A 24022-nucleotide genomic window follows, 5' to 3' on the forward strand; every position below is an offset into this window, starting at 1 on the left:
TTTTAAGATATATTCTACTATTAAAATACTTTTTTCTCTTACACTTCAAATACTTCATACTTCGTATCTTCGTCAAATTTTAACCATAAACATTAATTTATACTTTTTTCAGAATCACAGTTCAAGTTTAATTTCCCTTTCCACTTTTTATATTTCCAGTTGGTCTCAATGTGTTACGTCAGAGAATGTGTAATAGGAAGAGAATTGGCGCTCGCTGGTAACTTCCTGTTTCTGAACTGGTTGTGGTAACACATCTCTGTCCATGCGAGGGCGCTCGTGGGCGAGTGCAGAAAGATTGGGATTCTATGGGGTTTCACCCTCTCATTTTTTTCCAGGTTACTTTATAGGTCCATGCCCCAGGCCCTTCTGCAGGGCAAATTCAAATCGCCTGCAGAACGGGCTGGGGATACCCAGTCCAAATTAAGGCTTGTCGAAAACTCGGAAATGGATCGAAAGACACAGAGAAGGATAGGGCAATAAATCATAAACATTCTTAGCGTTTCTCCCTGATTATATAGGCCTGGTAATGTGTGGTTTTGAAATTAAACATTGAATTGTATAACTATATCGTACACTGCCTACGTATGTTATGACCACATACTTCCCAAAGTTGATATCAACATGTTCAAGATTTTCTTGGTCTGAGTTTTGTGGGATTATGTGTTTGATTTCTTTTTGATTGCCTTTTTTTTAACATTTCTCATGAAATACATACTTATGTGTATATGATGTATTCGTTTTGGTTATGTTTGCAATTAATATTGATAGAGAAAATATGTTGCATAAGGGTAAACTCAACAGGTTTAGAGGCAGAATGTCATTCACTATAGCAAAGTACATTCAAATACAGCGTACATACATCCACTTTGTGTGTTTTAATAAGTGCATAAAAATTTGATGGATGGTTTGTTATTAAAAAAACACACACACAAGAAAAGTGCAGGCATGCCTCATTTGTCAGTGGCTGGTAGGTTGTCACTGGCTCAGTGGTCAGAACGGGGCACGAGCTGCAATCGAAGCGGCCGTTTGGGCGCCAGCAGGCCCATGACGTCCATTTCAAGGGGGATCTGAGGAGACGATGATCAGAGTTATGACAACAGGATAGTCGGCAGTCGCTAACTTGCTACAGTGTAGAAGTCTTCAAGGGTCCAACATGACCTAACTGAACCGGGAAACTCTTTCTGAGATGGATTGGATGCTCAAAGTTTTTTTCCCCTTATTTAGCGCTCTTGTAATCTGATCCTAATGGTTAGGGGTTCCTGGATCAACTCCGGTTCCACACATATTGATAAAGAGACCCGGGTTCACGGTAACAGAATCTGACCTTACCCAGACACAGTTGACCATAATCAAAAGAGGACCCTAACCCCTACGGGTTCTGGATCATCATAGAGCCGTGAAGCCCTCTACTACAGGGTCACTTCCAAATGCAACTGTGTGACCTCACCTCTGTTTGGTCGCACACAGCGAAGCTGAACTTTTGCAGGATCTCCACCATGGCGAGTTTCATCATCACCAGAGCAAAACGCATGCCGATACAGTTCCTGGGGCCGGCCCCGAAGGGCATGTATGTGTACGGGTCAATCGTATCCTTGTTCTCCTTGCTGAACCTGAAGGGTGTGCATAACAACACACAAACAGTCGCACACACACAGATGGGGTCAGAAGTCACACCTTTTTGCCTCGAACAAACACACAATAACAAAGGTTGAGGTCGGGACCTTTCTGGTTTGAACTCCTCAGGATTCGGCCACAAGTCAGGGTCCCGGTGCAGGACCCACAAGGGTACCATGACAACAGTTCCTTTAGGAATGACCAAACCGTTGATCTCTACGGTTGCCTTGGCGACACGCTCGAGACGCAAGGCAAGGGGGTAAAGTCTGAGAGACTCGTTGATAACGCTGTCAAGGTATTCCATTTGGTTTAGAGCCTGGTACTCCACCGCACCCTGTAGACGAACACACACACGCACGCACACACACACACACACACACACACACACACACACACACACACACACACACACACACACACACACACACACACACACACACACACACACACACACACACACACACACACAACCACAGCAAGGAGCAAAATAACCCACTCTTTCTTTCACATATATATATAACAATATATGTAAGAAATATATTCCTCCTATATTCCTTCCCCACATAATCGTGTTTGTGTGTGTGTGTGTGTGTGTGTGTGTGTGTGTGTGTGTGTGTGTGTGTGTGTGTGTGTGTGTGTGTGTGTGTGTGTGTGTGTGTGTGTGTGTGTGTGTGTGTGTGTGTGTGTGTGTGTGTGTGTGTGTAGGGGGTTGGACGTCTGTGGATATATATTAAATAATAATTAAGATGTTTTCCCATCATCACATCTCTTGGGACTTTCTGTCTTCTCCCTCCATACCTTGTTGGGGAAGGTGGAGTCTATCTCTTGCTGCAGCTTGGTCATAACCTCCGGGTTCAAGGCAAGGTTGTACGCCAAGAAAACCAGGGAACTGCTAGAGGTCTCATAGCCAGCAAAGATAAATATCATGGCCTGGGAGAGCACCTCATGGTCTGTCAGACCTGCAGTTACAGAAGTTGAACAGCTTTAGAGTGAGTGTGTATGCGTATTTATATCTGTTTGTTTTGGTATGCGTGTGTTTGTGGGTGTGTGTGTGAATGCACACACCTTTCACGGGCTCATTTCCATTGGATTCTTCGTCTTTCTTCTGTGAGTCCATCATGTACTGGAGGAAATCCACTCGACCACTCTGCAATCGAAGGCATTTGTCATCGGAGACATGACATCATCACTCGGCACGAAGAAATGCAGAGGCCTTAACAATACACATACAAACACACATATATTCATACCTTGTTTTGACTAGCCTCGCGGTTGGCTTTGATCTTCTGCACTGAGGCATAGAAGAAGTCAGTGACATATGATGGGAAGAAGGAGAATTCCATCTTCTCAATGATGGGCCCCAAGAAGGGGAAGAAAGCTGGGGGTACAGAGGAACGGTCCATTGAGCATGAAAACAGATACATTTCATTAACGAGCTGGTCGGGGTTATCTTGGGGCTAGCTCAATGACACCCTCCTCTCTTCCCCGCTACCTTTTCTGGTTTATATACACCTTATTGGATCCATTATGTAACCCCCTTCACTGAAATATTTACCAACAAGAAGGAAGATTGGTTTGAAAAGGTCAAACTTCAGCATCTTTTTGATGTTGGTGACGAAGGGGTCTGAAGGGTTGTTGAGTGAGTCTATGTCCACGCTTAAGGATGTGCTGGTCACTACATCCATACTGTAGGATCCAAAGAATCTGTGTGACACACACAAACACACACACACACACACACACACACACACACACACACACACACACACACACACACACACACACACACACACACACACACACACACACACACACACACACACACACACTAAGCAAAGGGCCTGTGTAAACTGCTTTGTTTTATCCTGAGTTAGTTGGATGAGTTTCTCACTCCTTCAGCTCTAGCACATCTTCATTGTTGTCCACCCTTTTTGTAATGCTCCTGACCAGGTTTGCCGAGTGTTGCTTCATGAGGATGAACATCTAGGCACACAGTCAGCAGAACACACAGGTTGAAACAGAGACACACGGATTCAGAGAAAGTGTGTGGGCGGCGGTTACAAAGGAGGAATGAGCTCCTTCTGCTTTGTTTTGCCTTCCTGCCTCTGCTCCTGTTCTCTTGTGATTTTTATCAGTGTTGAGTTACAACACTGCACATTTTGAATGACTTTTACATCCAAGGCCTGAGGGAACCGGACAGGCTGGTTGGTCCAGGAGAGGCACTCACCCCCTTCAGTCTCCCAGAGGTGAAGGTGGGAGAGAGGACAGTCCGGATCCTCCTCCAATGGTCGTCCTCTGCGTTAAACACCGAGTCGTAGAGAGGCCCGTTCACAAAGAGGTTCTGCAGGACACAGTGTTAAGGAAGAGGATATTTTCTCTCCAGAGAAACTTGGCACTTGGTCTGTTAACATTTTCTGATTATTTTTGTACTCGCTCCAATGTGATTGATGTGACTTTGAATGTTTTCCTTAACGCTTCAGATTCAGATTCAACTCTATTGTCATTTTGCAGAGTAACAACGAAATGCATTTGAAGATCTAAATAGAAGTGCAAAAAACAATTAAGGTGCAGTTTGAATTTGATTTGTCATGTAGTGCAATACAGCAGCAAAATTGAAATGCCCTAGTGAAGTATGAGCAGCATAAAATGGGTATAATGGATAAGAGCAGCATAAATGGACAATACGATAAATATCAAGAGTAAGATACTAAAAAAATAAATTATAATTATAATTCTATATATATATATATATATATATAATTACCGTATATATATATATATACATTATTTTTTATTTTAATACACAAAGCAATGTTCTTAACAAGAAAGAAAACATTATAAACATATAGCTCATATTAGTTTAAGAAAAAAAAGGTGGAATTAAGAATATTTTACTGTGTCTGTCTGTCCCATAGACTGTATAGAGGTCTGATCATTATAACCTAAAATGAAGTGATTCTGACTTACCTGGCAACCCTACACATGTAATTAATGTTTTGCTCGGTGTTGCTGAGGGGGCAACAAGCAAGGAGCATGATGTTTGATTCAGCGCAGGCGCTGGTTTGACTGATCCCAAACTGGCAACCGCAATGATGACGATACGGTCCATGACAAAGCTAAACGAAGCTTGCTACCTTTGTCCGACATCGCCTCTCTCCCTCAGGGCCGGTTCTAGCCCTTTGGTAGCCCTAGGTGGGATTGAGATTTGCGCCCCCCCCCCCCCCCGTTCCCATAGCGAGTGGAGCGTTGTCCTGTTCATTGACATCACTATACTAAACATCACTGAAGACACATATTAACTGATTTACCTTTACTTTGCTAAGCAGTTTTTTCACCCACTTACAGCTCTACTGTACTACGTTGCAATTCAACAATGTGAGATGCTTGGATAGCAAACAACAGAAAAGCATCAGAAAATGTTCTACATTTACAACATTGAGCCGGTAAAGTAAAAGTAGACATTTGGTAGGGTTGAAAGCTTTACTTTGACTGTTTCAGTGAGTATACTTACGTATAAGTAGTAAAATAATTGCGGCAAATCATGTTCAAAGAGGTACGGATAAAAACCGTAGGGGTTATGAATGCATACAGTTGCATGTTCCCTATGGCAAAACGACTCTTTAAACCGCAAAGCAGGGGCCCAAAATGATCACGATTAGGTCCCCCAGGTGTACAGGGCCGGCCCTGACTGTCAAGTGATATTATTAATGTATTGCAATTCTACTATAGTGCAAAATCAAGCTGGTAAAAGCCAGCTCCAGGGAAACGTGCCGATTGGTTGGTTGGTCCTTACCCTGCGGTTAGTAAACAGAGAGTAGCACTCCTTGATGAGAACCGTCTTAATGAGGGAGACATCTGTGGTGCACAGCACCGGCTGTCTACCGTCGTAGATGCTAAGTATCAACAACAACCACAACAACACATACTTTTATACCATCTCTGACAAAAAAATCGATTACATAGATTGCAATGTAAATAGATGGATTCATACACTAATTTGATGCATGGGTCATTAGATACAATTGCGTACAGGGTAACAGGTGGGATGATACCAAAACTGTACAGTGGTTCAGAAACAAAGGTAAAACCCTGAGGCCTACTCACCCCCATGTCTTTCCATACTTATTGAAGCACTCCATGTCAAATGTGTTAAAGCCCTGGGTATAAGAATAATGCAGTTGAGCAACAAACACTGCATAACTTAAGGGTGACATTGTAACTACATTTATAAACAGCCCCTCAGTTAGGCCCGGGCACACTTAATAACATGAAAATTAATTTTGTTTGATTTTGTTTCTTCTGTCCTTACTCTTTTGTATGCTAGCATGGTTCCGAGGAATGGAATTGGTTTGGGACCAGGGACACCAATCCTTTTAAAGACGCCATAAGGCCAGTAGGCATACCTGGGCATAAACAGTTGATGTCATGATATCGTGAAAAACTGTTCATTATTCAAAAAGTTCCGCTATATAATTTTGTCCTTATCATTTGAAAAAGTTGTATCCACATAGAAAAACAATAATAATAATCTACTTTATTAATACAGATCATGAGGATGTGAAATAGCTGTCTGTGGTCCTGCACGACTGCATCACTCAATTACAGCATTGGATACAATTAGACAAACACACATTCTTGAGTAAAATAAAACAGACATTAAATAAAGGAAGTTCCTTACACAACGATCAGTGTGATTACGGCTACCAACAGGGTCCACGTCTCCGTAGAGAGATAGGGTAGATAGCCCATTTTCTTCCTTTCTTCTTCCTCTGTTTGTCTCTTCACTCTATGGGTACAAGCAATAAGAAGTCCACTCTGGGAATGGGACGCTTGGTGCCTGCTCCGCAGTTGACACAGGCAGGAGTGCGAGAGGTTACGGATGGCGAAATGGGTCAATGTGTCAGGTGTGTCAGGTTAATAGTTGACTAGAAAGGACTATGTAACTGTAAATGAAGTGTGTTCAAAAAGTGTATTAAAAAAATATACGCAATTATATTTGGACATTGGGTAATTTATGCCAATTTCAATTAACTTGGTTGCGTACATTAATTGAAAAGCAGTGTGGCATTTGTAATGTTTCATCTATTGTATCAGAAATAACAACTTTATCTAGGAATGCACGGACTGTCACGCAATGTGAAAGTCACTTTAATACCAATGCTGAGCTATCGACACAAAATGGTCACACATGCGTTAATTTTTAGATTTCCATATAAATTGGTGATTTTTACACAATCAATATCAATTCTAGGTATTTTTTACCAGTTCAATAAGCTTCAGCATGCAAAATAAGGCATTTCCCTAAGATTAACTTAAGTTATTTGACTAGGAATGGTAGCGCCCCCTACGGGAATGTCTGTACCAAACTTTTTTAGAGGCCTTCTTATGTCCACCCCTGAGATAGACGCAACCAATCAGGAATAATAATACCCAAACCGTACAAGAACAATAGGTATGAACAGATCCACTGTGGTACCTAATAAGATCCCTGTAGCTGAAAATGAGCAGCTACAAGATAGAATTAAAAAAATTAATAAAAATAATAGCAAAATTGTACTCTTAATTCCTAACGATTATCAAAATTGCATTGTTTTGTAAATCCAAATCATTGTAATTGTTCAACTAAGTTGTTTTGATTGTTGTGAATAATTGCTTTGTTGCATTTATCATTTTAGGAGTATATGTAATCGTAAACTACACACACCCTTATTGGATTCCTTTAACAAGGTCAAAGAAACCCTCCATGGGTATAACTAGTAGCAGTAAAATCCAGACAGAACCCAAATGAATGAATATTCATGATTATCCAGTGCATATTATTTTTTAAACACAAAAAACGTTCCTGGATGTCTACAAGAAAGTAAAAAAATAACCATGATTATTTGAAATTGCAAACCTAGAGATGTTGGACACATGCCTAGTTTGCCTCATACATCTCTTCTCCCCTATATTCACAATGTCATAAAACAAAAACGAGCTTTCGACCTTCTCTCTAAGGGTGTGTTTGTTATTGCTTCCCGTGGACAGGACTTTGTATAGCGCAACTTTTCGATAAGATTGAGAAAAACACCTTTTTACCTAATGAAGCAATCATGAAGATAACACAGACCTGGGTAAGCCACACACCCCTCTAATAAGTAAACAGAGGTCTCTAGCATTAAACAGTGGCTTTCATATTATACATGTTTATTGGCGTTTCCTTTAAGCATGTTATAATAATAAGTCATGGTTCATCTCCCTGAGGATTATACCCATTGCATGTTCGATTTGTAAATGCAACACAAATTAACACATCTCCTTATCACACATATTTTGGTTCAAAACGTGACCAAATGTTGCAGTAGTCCGGAGGGTGCACAAAAAATACATATAAATCCATTTGAACTTGCTTGATCTTCATTTAACCTGTGAAGTGATATGAAGGTATTACCCATTCATATCTAAGGGTTATCAAAAGAATACAAAATAGCACATCATAAAAAATTTGATGATTAAACCCTTGGGGTTACTGTTAGTCACAAGAATTGAATGAGGAGCGGAAATCTCTCTCCCAGGTCCTATCAATCTCCTGCCTCCTCAAGCCCTCCTCTTTCCTCTTCCCCTTGTCTCCTCCGCCCTCCCTCTCTACGGCCTTGGGAAGTTTGACCGCCTGGGGGTCCTTTGCGGGGAAGTGAGTGACCCGGGCTTTTTTCATGGGTCCAAAGCCCAGGCCCTTGTGGTCTCTCTTGAGCACAGTAGACACAGGCTGCTTGGGCCCGCCCCCATCCGGGCCCAGCCCCGTCCGAGGGTCCCAGCCGTAGCGGACCATCATCTTATAGCTGGCGCTGGAGGCGGGGAGGCAGTACTGGGGGGTGGGGGGCTGATGGTGCAGGCTGAACTGGTGCAGGGTGGAGGAGAGATGGGAAGAGGCGTGGCCGCTGAAGTGGCTCCCACACATCTCACACCACTGGCGCACTGGGTATCTGTGGTAAGGAGAGCAGGACATGGGTCAGAGAGAACACATGGGACGGCTGGCTGTACATGACGTGTTTTTTACTGCTGCAATGTGTGTTGGTTGTGTGTGCCACTAACCTCCTGTCAGCTTGTGTGACTGGCTGTGTGACTGGCTGTGTGACTTGCGGTGTGTTTGTTTCAAAGCCGTCCAGCTCCTCCACAACCCCTTGGTGACCCGCTGAGGAAAGGACAACGAAAGAAACCAAATCAGGCAAATGCTTCAAATTCCTCTATGGCAACGGTATCTATCTTATAATGCAATTAGCAGCATAACTCCAACTTAAAATGGCCTCAGTGGCTATTGGTGTTTTGGTAAGTTTTCATGACAGCACAAGCTGTGGTGTGTTGCCAGGGTTTGTCTATGGGAGGGACTAGGCGTACCTTCGTGTGCCAGTTCTCTGGCATCTCTGCCGCGCGTGTCTACCACCCCGACCCATGCTGCTCCCCGGCCCAGCAGAAGCCTCACAGCTGCCCGCTGGCCGGCCGAGCTCGCACACATCATGGCGGTCCAGAAGAAAGAATCCTGCAGCCGAATAACACAAGTGAGAGCAATGACCTCTTAAGCACACAGAACCAAAACACAAAGGTCTGATTGACTTCGCTGATTCCAGGGCCTATAACTCCGGATGTTCGTCAACATGGTATATCGATAGGTAAATATAGATGAGAGATAACTAATCGATCTATAAAGAGATTAACCATTATTAGCGGGTTTTGAGCATTGAGTTTGAATTAATAAATACCCTCCACCACGAACATGGCAAGGTTCCTACTTTAGTCTGTTAACTCCATAAAACAAAACCAACTCTACCTGAAAGTTTATGTCCACTCCACGTGAAAGCAAGTCTTTGAGGCCTGACACGTCACCCTCTTGGGCACACCGCAGCAGTTTGAGGCCGTGGAGCTCAGTGGGGGGCGTCTGCCTGGAGGGCTGTGCTCTATTGCCACTTTGGGGTCTTTCTGGTCGTCCATGTGGACTCCGTCTTCGTGTCCTGGCGTTGCTGTGTTCACCTCGACTGCTATTATTTTCTACTGTTCGGTCTACATGACGTCTACCATTGCTTCTCCGATGTTTAGTTTTTAGTGTGCTCTGCCTTACTCCGCCACCTTCAGTATCCTTAACCAGACTTTCGTAAAACGACCTGGCCTCAGCCCCACTTATCGCGTTTGGAAGAAGGGATGTTTTCTCAGTGTCCTCTATCCAAACGTCCTGCTCTCTTGCAGGAGTAAAGCCCAAAGCAGCCATGGTGATAATGCCCGAAACAGGGGTTGATTATCACCCCTCCGACATATTTACGCAACCTCATCTTAAAGTAACTGATCTCTTCATGCCGTCGATAAATCGCAGTTATAACGTAACAACTCAATTGTTTACTCAATTCGCCCACAGTCCTGGTATTAGCTAACGATAGCTAGACAACTGCTTGAAAAACATCCGTTTTAAACTCTTTAACTGCAGAATTACACAATTATTAAAAGGAAGCGGTTGTTTAAGGTAAATAACCTTTCATTTTGACATTACTTAGCCACTACCCAATTCTTTACGTCTAGAAGACACGCTGCACTTGTATGTTTACTGTTAGCAACCAAGATGCTATTTTCTTCTTCTGCTGTTCTAAGTATTTTTAGAATGATGCCAATGCCTCCCATGGTGAACGTGGGGACTGCATCAATGTTTTAAAAAAACAATCAGATCATTTTATTTAATACTTCCACCTACAGATTTTATTATAACCGAACCAATGGCTATTACAAAAATATACATCAAACTATGAGTATGAGAATCACAATTTTAGAATTAATATTGTTTTACACTTTCATGTCAAATAATCCAACTGAAGGAAGAGCTTTAATATATACATCTTTTTATAACTGACATTTAACTCAACATTATGGGAAAACTGCAGACATTAACAAGAATATTTTGCTAGTGGCATTTATTCACGTGCCTATTTTTGTCACCCATTTGCGTAAAGGTCTGTCCACATTCGGAACAGGCGTACGGCCTCTCCCCCGTATGAGTTCTCATGTGCACTTTGAGCTTGTAATGTGTAATGAAACGTTTTGAACAACAAGTGCACTTGTGGGCCTTGTCCCCCGTGTGGTAGCGCTGGTGCATCTTCAGCTCCACCATGCGACCGTAAGACCTCCCGCACTCGGAGCACGGGAACCGGGGCGGCGCGGCCATGTGGCGCGCACTGTGGCTACGCAGTCCGCTCTGCGTCTTGAAACTCTTGCTGCACAGGGTGCACTTGTGGGCCTTCTCGCTGCTGTGAACCGCCATGTGGCTCCTCAACAGCACCGCCCCCGCGAAGCCGTGGCCGCAGATGGAGCAGAGGTGTCTTCGCTCCCCCGTGTGGATGCTGACGTGCCTCTCCAGCTTGGCCTTGTTCAGGTACAGCTTGCCGCAGTGGGGGCAGTTCAAGGCCGGGTCCTCGTTGTGCTGCTCCATGTGCACCTTCAGCTCACTCAGGGTGGCGAAGGCGTAGTCGCACCGGGTGCACGAGTACGGGTTGGCACCTTTGAATTTCTTGTGCTTCAAGCGGTGCTTCTCGAAGTCGGACTTGACGCTGTAGCACTCGACGCAACAGGGACACTGGTAGGGTCTTTCGTCCACGTGACTCCGGAGGTGGATTTTAAAAGACGCCAACCGCAGGAAGACGCCGTCGCAGTGTGGGCACTTGGACTCCCGTTTGACATGGAACCTCATGTGTTTCTTGAAATGAGATGTTTTAACAAAGTACTTGTCGCACAGCGCGCAGTAACGACACTCGTCTCTGTGGACTTGTTCATGCTTCTTCAACGCATTTTCAAGTTTAAACTGCTTTCCACAGGTGGCACAGGGATACCTGGTATGGCTCTCCATGTGTGTCCGGAGCTCTTCCAGCGAACTAAACGTCTCCTCACACCTGGGACAAGTTCCATTCATTTCCTTCTCATGCATGGTTAAATGTTTACGCTGAGTTTTCTGAAGGGCGAGACCCTTGAGGCAGTACGGACACTCATACATTTTCTTTTTCTTTTGCATGCCATGGATCTCAATGGACACAGCAAAGACTTGCCTCCATTTGGCGTAGTCCAGGTGGGCCTGTTGGTCATGTGAATGGGCCTCGGAGTGGCGATTAAGAGATTCTTTACTGTAGAACATTCTATCACAACGAGGGCACGGGTATTCACTGGAGCTGTGGGCACTGCCATGCTTTTCAAGCTCTTCCACGCTACCGAACCATTTCCAGCATTTAGAGCAGATGAACTCGGCTACGCTATGCTGGACCTTCAGGTGTCTTCTCAGGTGGTAGTCCTGGCTGAACAACTTTCCGCAGACTGGGCAGCAGAACGGCTTGTCCTTTGTGTGGCTCCTCATGTGGCGGGTCAGCTTTGAGGCCCCTCTGAAGCCCCGGTCGGGACAGAGGGGACAGGAATGGAGCTTCGTCTTTGTCTCCGCTTGCTTTCCCTGCCCACCGTTACTTTCCATGAGCTCTTCAGACTTTTTGGGTCCATCCTCGTCCAAAGTTGCCTGCCCAGCAGACCAAGAGCCAGCCGCCCAGCTATTCTCATCTCCAACCTTTTTCGAACTATGTTTGCCTTCGCTGCAATTATCTTCTTTGTTCAGTTGGATTCGGTGAGACTGAATGTGACTCAGCAGCATATACTCAAAGGAGAACTTTGCATCACAATCGGGGCATGCAAATCTCAGTGCAGCATGGGCTTCCCTGTGTGTTTTCAGTGCCTTGCTACTCTCTACACTTTCTTTACATATACAGCAGACGTATGCAGAACGGCCGTGCTTAGCTCTCATGTGTCTATGCAGGTGGTAGTTCCGTCCAAATACCTTTGCACAGAGCTGACAGCAGAACAGTTTGTCCTTCGGGGAATCTCCCTTGGTCGAGGAACAGCTATAGGTAACCTTCCCGGCAATGTCGATATACCTAGATTCATGGCTGTCTACATCATCCGTGTCATTGCCATCAATTGTAGAGTCAGAATCAACATGAGCAGAGTCAACTGTAGAGTCATCATCACCAGCAAAGTCGCCTTCACACTTGACTTTATCCTTCTCATCATAATACTCCCCATCACTGGAATAGTAATACATATTATCAACAGCTCCAGACGAAAGTGATGGGGTTGGAATGGCGGGACGCTTTCTTTTTTTCAGTCTATCACTTCTTCTTTGTCCAGGCATCGTTTCAACCCTATGGGGAGCCTTCTCTTCCTCCAAAGACACATTCTGAACGCATAGAAGCAGTGAAGGAGCGGAACTATGATTTATCCGCTTTCCCATCAACTCTGCGTTAGCCATGGGCAAAGTACCCTTTTCCAGTAATTGAATGTCTCTGTGTTGGCTGAAATAAGTAGTGAGAGCAGCTCTGGCAGATTTGTATGTGGTTTTACCTGGTAAAAGTTGAGCATGCACAACTCTTCCTTCCTTTCCTAGACAGTGCTGCAAGAGCACACACTTAGCGGAATCCAATAAGTTAGCTTTGCCAAGACTGTCGAGGTACAGTTCAAAAGACCGTAGCCATCTCTCCCACGATATAGCCGGCTTACCGGCCAGGGGTAGAAAAGATACAGGTGGAGCCGATAATATCACTTTCGGCTCTAGTGTCTCCGTGAATGGTGTATTTGATTCATTCTCTTCATCCAATTCTATTGTTACTTCAGCCATGATGCTTTGCATGCCAATTGTTTGTAGAAGATGAATTAGAGTTGTGTAAAATCAGGAAGGGGTGATGGTTGAAGAAACGAAGACCCTGGAGAACAGAAAGAAAAAAAGCACAGGGAAGAAAACGTTGTTACACATTTCTGTGCATATCAACCAACAAGGATAAACATGAAGCATATGATTTTATTTCTCAAACCAAACATTAAAAAAATACAGAAGATTCAAGAGCTACTTTTTCAGTGGAATTTGTTAGAAATGACCTAGCCATCCAGCTATTAGTTTGTTAAATTTGCTTGCAGAATAACGGTATCGGTTTCGAGTTGCCTGCGCCTGACTCTATGAGACAATATTGATATTCAACTTTCCTCTCTGACCAATCAGGGCATCTCTTCCGTGACTGGTTAGCACAATACCACTAACCTGTCAGTCATAGAGCAGAGAAGTGTTGTTTTGTTGTTGTTACGTTTCAAGATCTTGCCGTTTTTTGCTATCGAATTTTACTTACAGTACCATTAATAGTAAACTCTCCCTTACAGCTAACCTATTTCTTCTATACTGCGACTGTGTGTTGACAAAATTCTGCCCAATTCAGCTTCAAATACGGCCTGAATCGCTGGAATAATGTTAACGCTAGCTAGAGAACATTCGGTTATTACATTTTATTGCAGTAGGTTCAACTGCATTATTACTGTAAAGAATCTAAACAAATAACGTTTAATCAGTCATGTTTTTCAGTTCTTACCTCTCTAAACGTTATGAAGGAAGAGGCTTAAGGGATTCATGGTCGCGATGCACAAACGAGTGCGATTCTTGAGGCAAACCATGCAGGAAAGTTGGTAAATTCCCTTTATCTTCCTTAGGATGAACCAGGTCAGACGATGCGAACATGTATGTAGGCCTATGTGTGCATGCAGGCCTATGTGTGCATGCAGCAGGATGCGATGCATGCAGGCATGCCATGCACTACAGTGCACAATGCTTACTTCTTCCACTGAGGTATGTGACATTGGTTCACATTATTCCAGTGACTATACTGCCCCTGCTGGCATGGAAGATCAACGCAGCGCCTAATATTATGAACCTTTTCCTTAGAGGTATTAAGTCAATTAATCAAGACAATCTCAAACTGATTTTTGAAGAAATTAAGAAATACATAACAAAAACATTAAGATGTTTGCAGAATAAAACAGGAAGAGAAAGATGAGAGATTGAGACAGAGAGAGAGAGCGCGAGAGACTCACACACACACACACACACACACACACACACACACACACACACACACACACACACACACACACACACACACACACACACACACACACACACACACACACACACACACACACACACACACACACACACACACACACACACATACGTGCATACGTTGGCCTTCCCCTGAACTGTTATTATTGTCAACACTGTTTCAGACTGAGGCAGCTAGTTTATGTCATAAACGTTTACTCCTTTTATGGTTAGCATTCATATACTACTAATTTACCTGGTCATAAATGAATAGTATGTACCATAATACTTTTCCAGTATTAAAGCCAAACGTGACATTTACCGAATATTTTACAGAATATTTTTTTTTGGCACATCATAAAGATGTTTGTTAACACACAAAACAACATAGCCTATGTGACGTGTGTGTGTATTTGTGTGTATGTGTGTGTATGTAGAGCAACACAGTGATGAAAATGTCGTTAAGATTTATATTACAGACAATAAAGAAAAAGAAGAATTTATATTGTTTAATGACAAAACGACTTTGCTCTTGAATACTTGACCTCAACTGTTTGGTTGGACAGAATACGCAAAGCAGTTCAACGACCATGGGCAAGTTCATTTTGATACAGAACTGCACGGTATATCTGAGTTGCATAAGTTGCATATTACTGGTTAACATCTCTTTTAGGTATAGGATGGTTCCCTTTATAAACATCCTTAATAACGTGCGAATTTTGTTTTGCCAAACATTTTGGACAACACAAGCTGTTTATACCTTGCTTTTGAAGATCATAATACATTCTGTTCCCTGAATAATCACCATTTCTTTCTTTCTTTCTCACAAGATAAACCTATTCTGGTATTCAGTTCTTACATCATTGACTCCTTCCCTTCAATTTACCCACCATCTCTGAATATAAATAAGGTAGAATCCAAAAAGTGTGTGCCTACCCAATATGTACACTCGTGGCAGGCTGTTAAAAACACTTAAAACACAGGGTCATGGGGTTTAACAAGGACCGTTTATTCACACACATTATGGAACTGAAAACAGGGATGAGTGAGCAAGCGGGCGAGAGAGAGGGGTGGGGAGGGGTTGGGGTCGTGGGCATGAGGAGATGAAGAGTTAGTGGGCCGACCCCAGGGCCCCTACAATTGAACAGGTGCTCTTGGTGTCCATTTGCACTCAAGTACAAGTGCACGCAAAGTACTCGGACGTATTGGTGCCCACCGTCAGTTATAGCACTGGTTCAGTTACAACTCTACTGCAACTGAAATGTATACACCTAACATGAGCATGTATCTAGATGTCCCTTGCCCTCTGCCCACTGTCCAGAGGATAAACACTCGCTTGCTCCAGTGCTCTGTCCACAATCAGACTCTGAACTACATTACCTACCCAGCCAGACAGCCTGCATACAGCAGCGCAAGTAAAAAGGGTTTCCTCTGTACAAAATCCATTCTAAAAAAATATGCGCATACACACACGGTGGCACACTCTAATCAGCGATGACCAACAAATATACACAGACGGATCAAAGGGGGCTTATATAATAATTCATTCGCGCCCGCATGTTTTTGTGTGTACGCATGCAGACACACACACACACACACGCACACACACTCAAACACAACACAATTGAAAAATACAAACATAACCAAGAGCGGTAAAATATCCAGTTGTAAATGTTTCAAATGCGTCTTGGCTCAGTGCTAGCTTGACTGTGAGTTGTGAAACGTCCGCGACGGACGGGAAACGGTAAAAAAAATCAACATTTTTTGTGACACCTTTTTAACCTAAATTCAGCTATCGTTCACATCGACGTCGAAGCACCCACGTGTTGCTTTTCCTCTCCCTCCTTTTGCGTTGGGTGGTGTTGGCGGACAGCTCCGTGCATCTTGTGTTTACTTTACATGAACGAGTTTGTCAACAACAGCTGCCCCCCCCCCCCCCCCTCCACCCCCAAACACACCAGGGAAGACTCTCTTCCTTATTCATGATCCCCTCCCCTGCAAGTCCATCTCTCTGAGGGAGGGTCCGAAATTCACACAGAGATAGAGAGAGAGTTTTTTTTTTGTGTTTTTGTCGTTCGTGTTTTTGTGCGCACATCGAGAAAAAGTACATATTTAGCATTGTGCAGAAATGCCACATCCCACTGTTTTGGCTTTCGTTGTGTCTTTCTGTTCCTCCGCTTTTGGATGTATCCCCTTACACACTCACACTCATACACACACACACACACACACAATCTCACCTAAAGAACGTTCTACACATCGAGTGTTGCATCAACACGCACATACACTCACACACAGAGCCTTCACCCTAGAGGGGGGGGGGGGGGGGGTCGGGTCCTGCGTGAGTGTGTGTGTGTGTTGGAGTGAGCACGCAGCCAGAGCACAGTGACGTAGAAGTGCGAAGGATAACAAGCTTTGGGGGAGGGGGGGGCAGGGGCGTCATAAACACAGTGAGGATCTCTGTGCAAACACACACACATACACACGCACACATACACACACACATACACACACACATACACACGCACACATACACACAAACGCGGGGAGAAGAGTGCACACCTTGATGTGCTCAGGGGCATGAAGTCCCTTTCGTCAACGCCCTCTCCCCCTCCCTCTCTTCCCTCCCCATCGTCGTGTCCAAACCCAGGTGTCCGTGTCCTCCGTCGTGGGTGAATATGCAAAACGCATTCATGTGTGTGTACCGGCGTGCGTGTCTCTCTCTCTCTTTCTCTCTCTCTCTCTGTGTGTCTCTCTCTCTCTCTATCTCTCCGCATGTCACACGAAGGAGGAGAAGCCCGTGAGGGGCGTGCGCGAGCCGGGGGGGTTGGTGTTGGGGTTGACGTGCGTGAGCGCCGGCTGGCCCGTGGGCGTGTAGGCGCCGCCCGCGCTGTGCTGCGTCACCACCGTCTGGTAGTAGGGCTCGCCGTCGCCCGCCCCGGCCGCCACCGCCGCCGCCGCCACCGCCGCCGCCACCACGCAGTCCTCGTAGGCGAAGGGCCCCCCCGCCGGCCCCGGCGTCCCCTTCAGGCCCTTGGGCTGGCGCTTCCACGAGTTGTAGTAGGTGGGGTCGCTCATGTAGTGGTTGACGAAGGAGTGCTTGGGCTGCTCGTCCTCGTAGTCGCTGTCCGTCAGCTGGGAGACGCGCGAGCACGCACGCGCGCACACAAACACACACACACACACACACACACACACACACACACACACACACAAAACCGCAGATGTTAGGAAGTGAATAGCAAAGTGTCATTTTATTGCAGAATACGAGTGAGAGGAGTGAGACAGCAAGAGAGCTTCTTTATCAGTATTTTTGTTAGAGGAATTGTTCAGTAAATTTTTGATCTCCCTTGTCGAGAAGGATTTTTTGTATTTAATTGAGCGAGAGAGAACAATAGAGAGAGAGAGAGAGAGAGAGAGAGAGAGAGAGAGAGAGAGAGAGAGAGGGGGAGAGAGAGGGAGAGAGAGAGAGAGCACGAGTAATAGGAAGGGAGAGCGTAGTAGATGGAGAGCGGGTACCTCTGACTCTGACACCTCGTTGGGTTTCTCTGTGAGGGTGGTACTCTCTGTGAGCACGGCTCCGTTGTAGTTGTTACAGATGTCCTCATCAGAGTAGTGGAGACCCCCCGGACTGGGTCTGGGAGGAGACCTGGAGACACACGTCGTCATCATCATTCACAGTCACACACACGCACACGCACACAAACACACACACACACACACACACACACACACACACACACACACACACACACACACACACACACACACACACACACACACACACACACACAATGAGAGAGACTGTCACTATCAATCTGAAGAGGGTAAAAGTGTGTGTGTGTGTGTGTGTGTGTGTTTGTGTGCGTGTGTGTGTGTGTGTCTGTGTGTGTGTGTATTTCATGGGGCAATGCAGGACAACGGTGTAAAAGGGATCTAAGCCTTTGACCATCCAGTAATTTAGCTGACAATCGTATCCAAAGCGACATGGTGTATTACTAATTAGGAGGTCGGGGGTTAGGGCATCTTGCTAATGGACGCCGACAGGCAGCCAACAGATATTGACGTTGGACCCCGGCGGCTTTGGCTGGGAGTCACACACCGGAACGTGACCACGTGGCTATTCCCAACCCCTTACCTATCTCTAAGCCGAAGAACGGAACAACTCAAACCATATACTGTGTCTGTCTCTTAGCTGTCTAAGGGGCTTTTGATGTCTCTATCGCCTGTGTGTTTCCTCTGTGTGAGCACTCTGTCTGAGTGCATGCGTGTGCGTGTGCGTGTGTGCGTACCTGGTACCGTTCTTCTTGAGGAAGGAGTTTTTGCTGTTCAGTGTTCTGCTGTTGAGCTCCAGAGCGGTGAATCCTCCATTGTCAAGGGTTACCGACTCCTCCACCGTCGACAGATGCTTGCCTGGAGGGCCGTCAACATATAGTTTGAGATTTGCTGAATTGTTAGGACCAGTGAGCTTGTACGTGATCCGGAACAGAGTGACACAACAAGGAGGTAGCGATAGAGAGGCTACAGCAGATGTGAGCCAGTGTTGGGGGGCGACAGCAGCCTACGGTTATGTACACAGGAAACTGCTATCCTTTTGTCTGTCAAGTGCCCTTCACAGAAGGATCATAGGGTGGTTGTCTGGCTTGATGCTCCTCAGCATTGTGACGTGCTCAGGTGTCTACCGTGTTCAATTTAACAGAAGTTTTCTGTCAGCTGCCATCGTGTTTCTTTCATAACTTTGTGACTCATGTTCTCTTCCCTCAATCTCTATTCCTCTCTCTCTCTCTCTCTCTGTCAATCCCTCTCTCCCTCTCTCTTTTTCTCTCCTCCAATGCTCTGCCTAATTGTCTTTTTTTTCCCCAGGAGCTGGGTCAAGGTTTCCGTGGCAACTGAAATTAAAAACGCTGTCCAGGTGTGACCTGCACTGAACCTGCAGAATGTGCCTCGTAAGACATTATCATGCACACACACACACACACCCGCACACACGCACGCACGCACACACACACACACACACGCACACACAGATACACACAGGCTATCACGCACCACACACACACACGCACGCACGCACGCACGCACACACGCACATACACTGACTTCAATCTTCTTCCATCCACACCTGGATAATGATAATGATGTGTATTAAGGTTATTAGGTTGCACAATAGCTGATAGGATATATCTTAAGTTATATTATAGGCTATTAGATTGCTTATAGATTAGATTAGATGGAAAAGAGAAAAACTTTGGTAAGAAAGAAGTTATTCCTCGATAATGTTCTTCTAAACTCAATAATATCAGGGTTATATTCAAAATTATACTTTATTCTATACCTCTATACTAATACTGTTTGTTGAAACAATCCTCCATCAAATAAGTGTTTGCACACGCTTGTGTCTACATCTTGCTCCTCGCTGATTGTACGATGTGTGAAGCGCTATTCCTCCCATGGATGACTTCTAATCAAACATTGACTCAATGGTTGTCAACAGTATCAGACCGAAACCACTTCCTCTCCCAAAATGTATTAAAACACCCATTTTCCAATCCCCCACTATCCAAACACATGGGCAAACACTCCCTACAAACCACCAGAGGGGGGCAGTGTTGCCATGCCAAACTAACGTGGTGTTTCCAGTTCCTTAGGTCCAGTCCCAGCTACCCCAGAATCTCTAGCCCCAACAGCCCCCTCTTCCACCCCACAACAAGGGGCCGATGGCGGCCCGGGGCCCCGGGGACGGGGGGGGCGACAGACCTGTGCTGCAGGCCTTGTACTTGGTGCCGTGGCCGTGGAGCAGCAGGGTGAAGACCAGAACCAGGATCAGGATGAGGCTGATCAGAGCCATGACCAGCAGGAACCACCACTCCTCGTAGAAGGGCCGCTCCGACAGCGCTGGAAGGGTGGGGGGGGGGGGGAACAGGTATCACACGTTAAAGGGGCCATATTAGACCATCAGGTGGGAGTGTGATTAGCCGTTAGGAGCCATTTTGAAAATCTGCCTCTTCTGACATCACAAGTGGGCGTGTCCACCTAGACGTGTGCTGGATGGACCAGTCTGCCTAGTGGACCGTAGAAAACGTTCCTCATCGATCCGTCATTCTTCCATGCGGACACGCCCACTTGTGATGTCATGCTTGCAGCGGCTAATCACACTCACACCTTGTGGTATAGCATGTCACCTTTAAAACACATGTCACACATGACACATGACACACTTATTCTTTCTCTCAGGTGATTGCTTTTGTGGGGACATTTTAAAAAGCGATTAGAGTGTTTTTGAGAGGAGTGGATGACGATCCAAACGTAGGCACAGTAGAATCGATCCCTTCGAGGTGGATGGATGTAAAATGAATGTGAACGGTGTGTGTTGGTCTGACTCCTGCAGCTGTTCTGCACCCGTATCGGCCGGGCTTTTAGGGAACCCGGTGGCGCAGCACTTCTCGCTGTGCCTGCAGTATTGATTGTTTACGCCGTGGTTGATTCCAGCCTCACTTGGAAGACGCTTCGTATAGAAGCGTCTGCTAATGGGACTCGATGCAAATGTAAGGGTCATCGTTTGTAGATCCATTATGTGGAAGAGTGTGTGGCCGTTGGTACACTGCTCAGTCTGGTTGTTCTCAGCAATGCATAACAAAGTGTAAACACAGGCAGGGTTTGTGAGAACAATCATCGGTCCGGATCAGATAAACAGTATTCCAACATTTTAGTTGTGGATGTTCTCAAATGTGAAATCTGAAATGAATTGAAGCTTGAGTTTTAGTCAAGGCAATATACTGCAATGTTAGATTTTTTCACGAAAAGATTACAAGAAAGCCAGTAGGAGACATTTTGTGCTACCGGCGTAACAAGTCAATTAGTAACAAAATATTAAATAAATGAAAATAATACCTTTTTATGAATTGGTTCCCTTCTTGAAGGGGTTTTCTACTAATGAATAAATTAGTGCTTAGACGCCAGTAGTATTCTGTTCTACGAGTTTGACATTTATGAATGGTAAGTGTAATCACACAAAGGTTAATTTGCTTCATCTTGTCCTCAAGGGACAGCAGTTAGAATATCTGTGGAGTGCAGGTGTAGTACCTCAGCACCACCTGTAGGTGGTAGTGAACTACACGACTAATAGACCAGACTCTCGGCAAGACTATGGGCAGAGTCAGGAATTGAACCCTAAAACAAGCATAGAGTGACTTTGTTTGTGTGTGTGTGTTCGTGTGTTTTTGTGTGTGTGTATAGTTGCGTGGGTTTGTGTGTGTGTTTACCGGCAAGGGCAGTGGAGGGGGAGCTGGGCTCTCCGTAGCCATAACGATTAATGGCTATGACTCTAAACTCGTAGCTGATTCCTGACCTCAGCCGCTCCATGGGCACAGAGGCAGACCGGCTGCTGGGAGGGAGCAGCCTGATGAAGGAATCCCACACACCCTCATCTAGAGAGAGAGAGAGGGGGGAGAGAGAGGGAGAAGGGGAGAGAGAGAGAGAGAGAGAGAGAGAGAGAGAGAGAGAGAGAGAGAGAGAGAGAGAGAGAGAGAGAGAGAGAGAGAGAGAGAGAGGGGGAGAGAGAGAGAGAGAGAGAGAGAGAGAGAGAGAGAGCGAGAGAGAGAGAGAGAGAGAGTTAGAGAGAGAGAGAGAGAGAGAGAGAGAGAGAGAGAGAGAGAGAGAGAGAGAGAGAGAGAGAGAGAGGGGGGAGAGAGAGGGAGAGGGGGAGAGAGAGAGAGAGAGAGAGAGAGAGTGAAAGCGAGAGCGAGGAGAGAGAGACAGAGAGAGAGAGAGAGAGAGAGAGAGAGAGAGAGAGAGAGAGGGAGAGAGAGACAGAGGGAGAGAGAGACAGAGGGAGAGAGAGAGAGAGGGAGAGAGAGAGAGAGAGAGAGAGAGAGAGAGGGGGGAGAGAAAGAGGGAGAGAGAGGGAGAAGGGGATAGAGACAGAGAGAGAGAGAGAGGGAGAAGGGGAGAGAGAGAGAGAGAGTGGGGGAGAGAGGGAGAGAGAGAGGGATAAGGGGATAGAGACAGAGAGAGGGAGAAGGGGGGAGAGAGAAAGAGGGAGAAAGAGAGAGAGAGAGAGAGAGAGAGAGAGAGAGAGAGAGAGAGAGAGAGAGAGAGAGAGAGAGAGAGAGAGAGAGGGGACGGGAGGCAGGGGGAATGATGGAGAGACGGGGAGAGATATCAAGATTGAGGCAGGAGAGAGAGGGGGGAGAGAATGAGGATTGGGGCAGCAAGAGACAGAGAGAGAGAGAGAGAGAGATGGATGAGGGATCAAAGGGGTGGGGAGAGGGAGAGAAAGTACAAGACAGACAGATAGATAGGAAGAGTTATGCAGAGGCACACAGAGAGATGGAGAAGGGAAGTGAGGCAGAGGGAGAGATCGAGAGAGAGAGAGAGAGAGAGAGAGAGAGAGAGAGAGAGAGAGAGAGAGAGAGAGAGAGAGAGAGAGAGAGAGAGAGAGATATACATTAGGATAGGATGAAGGATAGGCTAATTGAATGAGGAAATGGTCCCTGAGGGACAAAGTGGCCATGGAGTACCACGGTACACTGTTATCCTTCCCTACCTGAGGGACGAGCCTCCACCACATAGCCACTAATGGGCCCCACCCCTGCCTCTCCCTCTGTCCAATGGAGAGCAAGGGAAGAAGAGGACTTGGTGATTGACATCCCCATCGGCGAACCGGGAGTGCCTGTCGGGGGCCAACCAAAGGAGAACGTGTTAAAAAGGGAGAGCTTTAGGAATGTGGTAACAACCAATTCGAAAACACACACACACACACACACACACACACACACACACACACACACACACACACACACACACACACACACACACACACACACACACACACACACACACACACACACACACACACACACACACAGCCGAGGACCTACCTTGCAGCGGCTGGGCGGAGATGTTGGCCTGCAGCGGGGGTCCGAGGGCGACGGTGCGGGCCTGGACGCTGAAGGCGTAGGTCACCCCCCGGGTCAGGTCCTGCACCTTCAGCCAGCGCTGCCAGCTGCCCTTCACCTCCACCGTCACCACCTTACTCACACCTACACACACACACAGGGAATTAGACACTCACACAGGTAGTTAGACACACACACACACACACACATATAGATACATAAAGACACACACACACACACAAACACACACACACACACACACCCACACAGGTGTTTAGAAACATGCACACACAAAAACGTACAGGTAGTTAGACACACACACATACACACACAGGTAGTTAAACACACACACACACACAAACAAACACAAAAACAGATATATAGACATACACACACACACACTCACACACACACACACACACACACACACACACACACACACACACACACACACACACAAACACACATACACATAGGTGTTTAGACACACACACAGAGAGTAATATAGACAAACACACACACACACACATACACACACACACACACACACACACACACACACACACACACACACACACACCACACACACACACACAAATACACA

At 45.7% G+C, this 24022-nt stretch overlaps 4 protein-coding genes across 4 annotated transcripts in view; all 4 read right to left on the reverse strand.

Moving 5' to 3' along the window:
* Positions 1-856: 856 nt before the first annotated feature.
* On the reverse strand, positions 857-6473 carry LOC130379577 (cytochrome P450 3A30-like). Its single transcript, XM_056586511.1, has 13 exons — positions 6293-6473; positions 5924-6017; positions 5719-5771; positions 5408-5507; positions 3842-3955; positions 3506-3597; positions 3170-3318; positions 2865-2992; positions 2680-2761; positions 2413-2573; positions 1722-1948; positions 1448-1610; positions 857-1067 (listed from the first exon to the last, which is right to left on the reverse strand). Exons 1-13 carry the CDS (start codon positions 6361-6363, stop codon positions 984-986), a joined length of 1518 nt encoding a protein of 505 aa, XP_056442486.1. The 5' UTR covers positions 6364-6473; the 3' UTR covers positions 857-983.
* Positions 6474-6577: 104 nt separating this feature from the next.
* On the reverse strand, positions 6578-10214 carry gpank1 (G patch domain and ankyrin repeats 1). Its single transcript, XM_056586534.1, has 4 exons — positions 9419-10214; positions 8989-9130; positions 8686-8785; positions 6578-8576 (listed from the first exon to the last, which is right to left on the reverse strand). Exons 1-4 carry the CDS (start codon positions 9851-9853, stop codon positions 8126-8128), a joined length of 1128 nt encoding a protein of 375 aa, XP_056442509.1. The 5' UTR covers positions 9854-10214; the 3' UTR covers positions 6578-8125.
* Positions 10215-10316: 102 nt separating this feature from the next.
* Positions 10317-14263, reverse strand: LOC130379573 (zinc finger protein 14-like). The gene is made up of 2 exons (XM_056586505.1): positions 14016-14263; positions 10317-13361 (listed from the first exon to the last, which is right to left on the reverse strand). The coding sequence occupies exon 2, from the start codon at positions 13286-13288 to the stop codon at positions 10535-10537; it is 2754 nt and encodes a 917-aa protein (XP_056442480.1). The 5' UTR covers positions 13289-13361; positions 14016-14263; the 3' UTR covers positions 10317-10534.
* A 2211-nt stretch (positions 14264-16474) lies between these two features.
* Positions 16475-24022, reverse strand: part of sdk1a (sidekick cell adhesion molecule 1a) — a 99520-nt gene continuing 91972 nt past the window's right edge. Inside the window, exons 29-35 of the mRNA XM_056587257.1 lie at positions 23401-23525; positions 23067-23192; positions 21784-21948; positions 20279-20416; positions 18814-18934; positions 18041-18170; positions 16475-17656 (exon numbers count right to left, since the gene is read on the reverse strand). Of these exons, the coding sequence (XP_056443232.1) occupies positions 17300-17656; positions 18041-18170; positions 18814-18934; positions 20279-20416; positions 21784-21948; positions 23067-23192; positions 23401-23525 (1162 nt within the window). The 3' untranslated portion in view covers positions 16475-17299. The remainder of the gene's footprint in view (positions 17657-18040; positions 18171-18813; positions 18935-20278; positions 20417-21783; positions 21949-23066; positions 23193-23400; positions 23526-24022) is intronic.

The sequence above is a fragment of the Gadus chalcogrammus genome, chromosome 3 (genome assembly GCF_026213295.1).
Source record: "Gadus chalcogrammus isolate NIFS_2021 chromosome 3, NIFS_Gcha_1.0, whole genome shotgun sequence".
Taxonomy (NCBI): Eukaryota; Metazoa; Chordata; class Actinopteri; order Gadiformes; family Gadidae; genus Gadus; species Gadus chalcogrammus.

Bases quoted from the DNA above. Each gene is read 5' to 3' on its own strand.
- LOC130379573 (XM_056586505.1), bottom strand. From the start codon at position 13,288: ATGCAAAGCATCATGGCTGAAGTAACAATAGAATTGGATGAAGAGAAT.
- LOC130379577 (XM_056586511.1), bottom strand. From the start codon at position 6,363: ATGGGCTATCTACCCTATCTCTCTACGGAGACGTGGACCCTGTTGGTA. The intron at 6,018-6,292 runs GTAAGGAACTTC...GTTTATGCCCAG, and splicing joins GTAATCACACTGATCGTTGT to GTATGCCTACTGGCCTTATG. The intron at 1,068-1,447 runs GTGAGGTCACAC...TCGTCTCCTCAG, and splicing joins CTGTGTGCGACCAAACAGAG to ATCCCCCTTGAAATGGACGT.
- gpank1 (XM_056586534.1), bottom strand. From the start codon at position 9,853: ATGGCTGCTTTGGGCTTTACTCCTGCAAGAGAGCAGGACGTTTGGATA. The intron at 8,786-8,988 runs GTACGCCTAGTC...TCCTTTCCTCAG, and splicing joins CAGAGAACTGGCACACGAAG to CGGGTCACCAAGGGGTTGTG. The intron at 8,577-8,685 runs GTTAGTGGCACA...TCCTTACCACAG, and splicing joins GTCACACAAGCTGACAGGAG to ATACCCAGTGCGCCAGTGGT.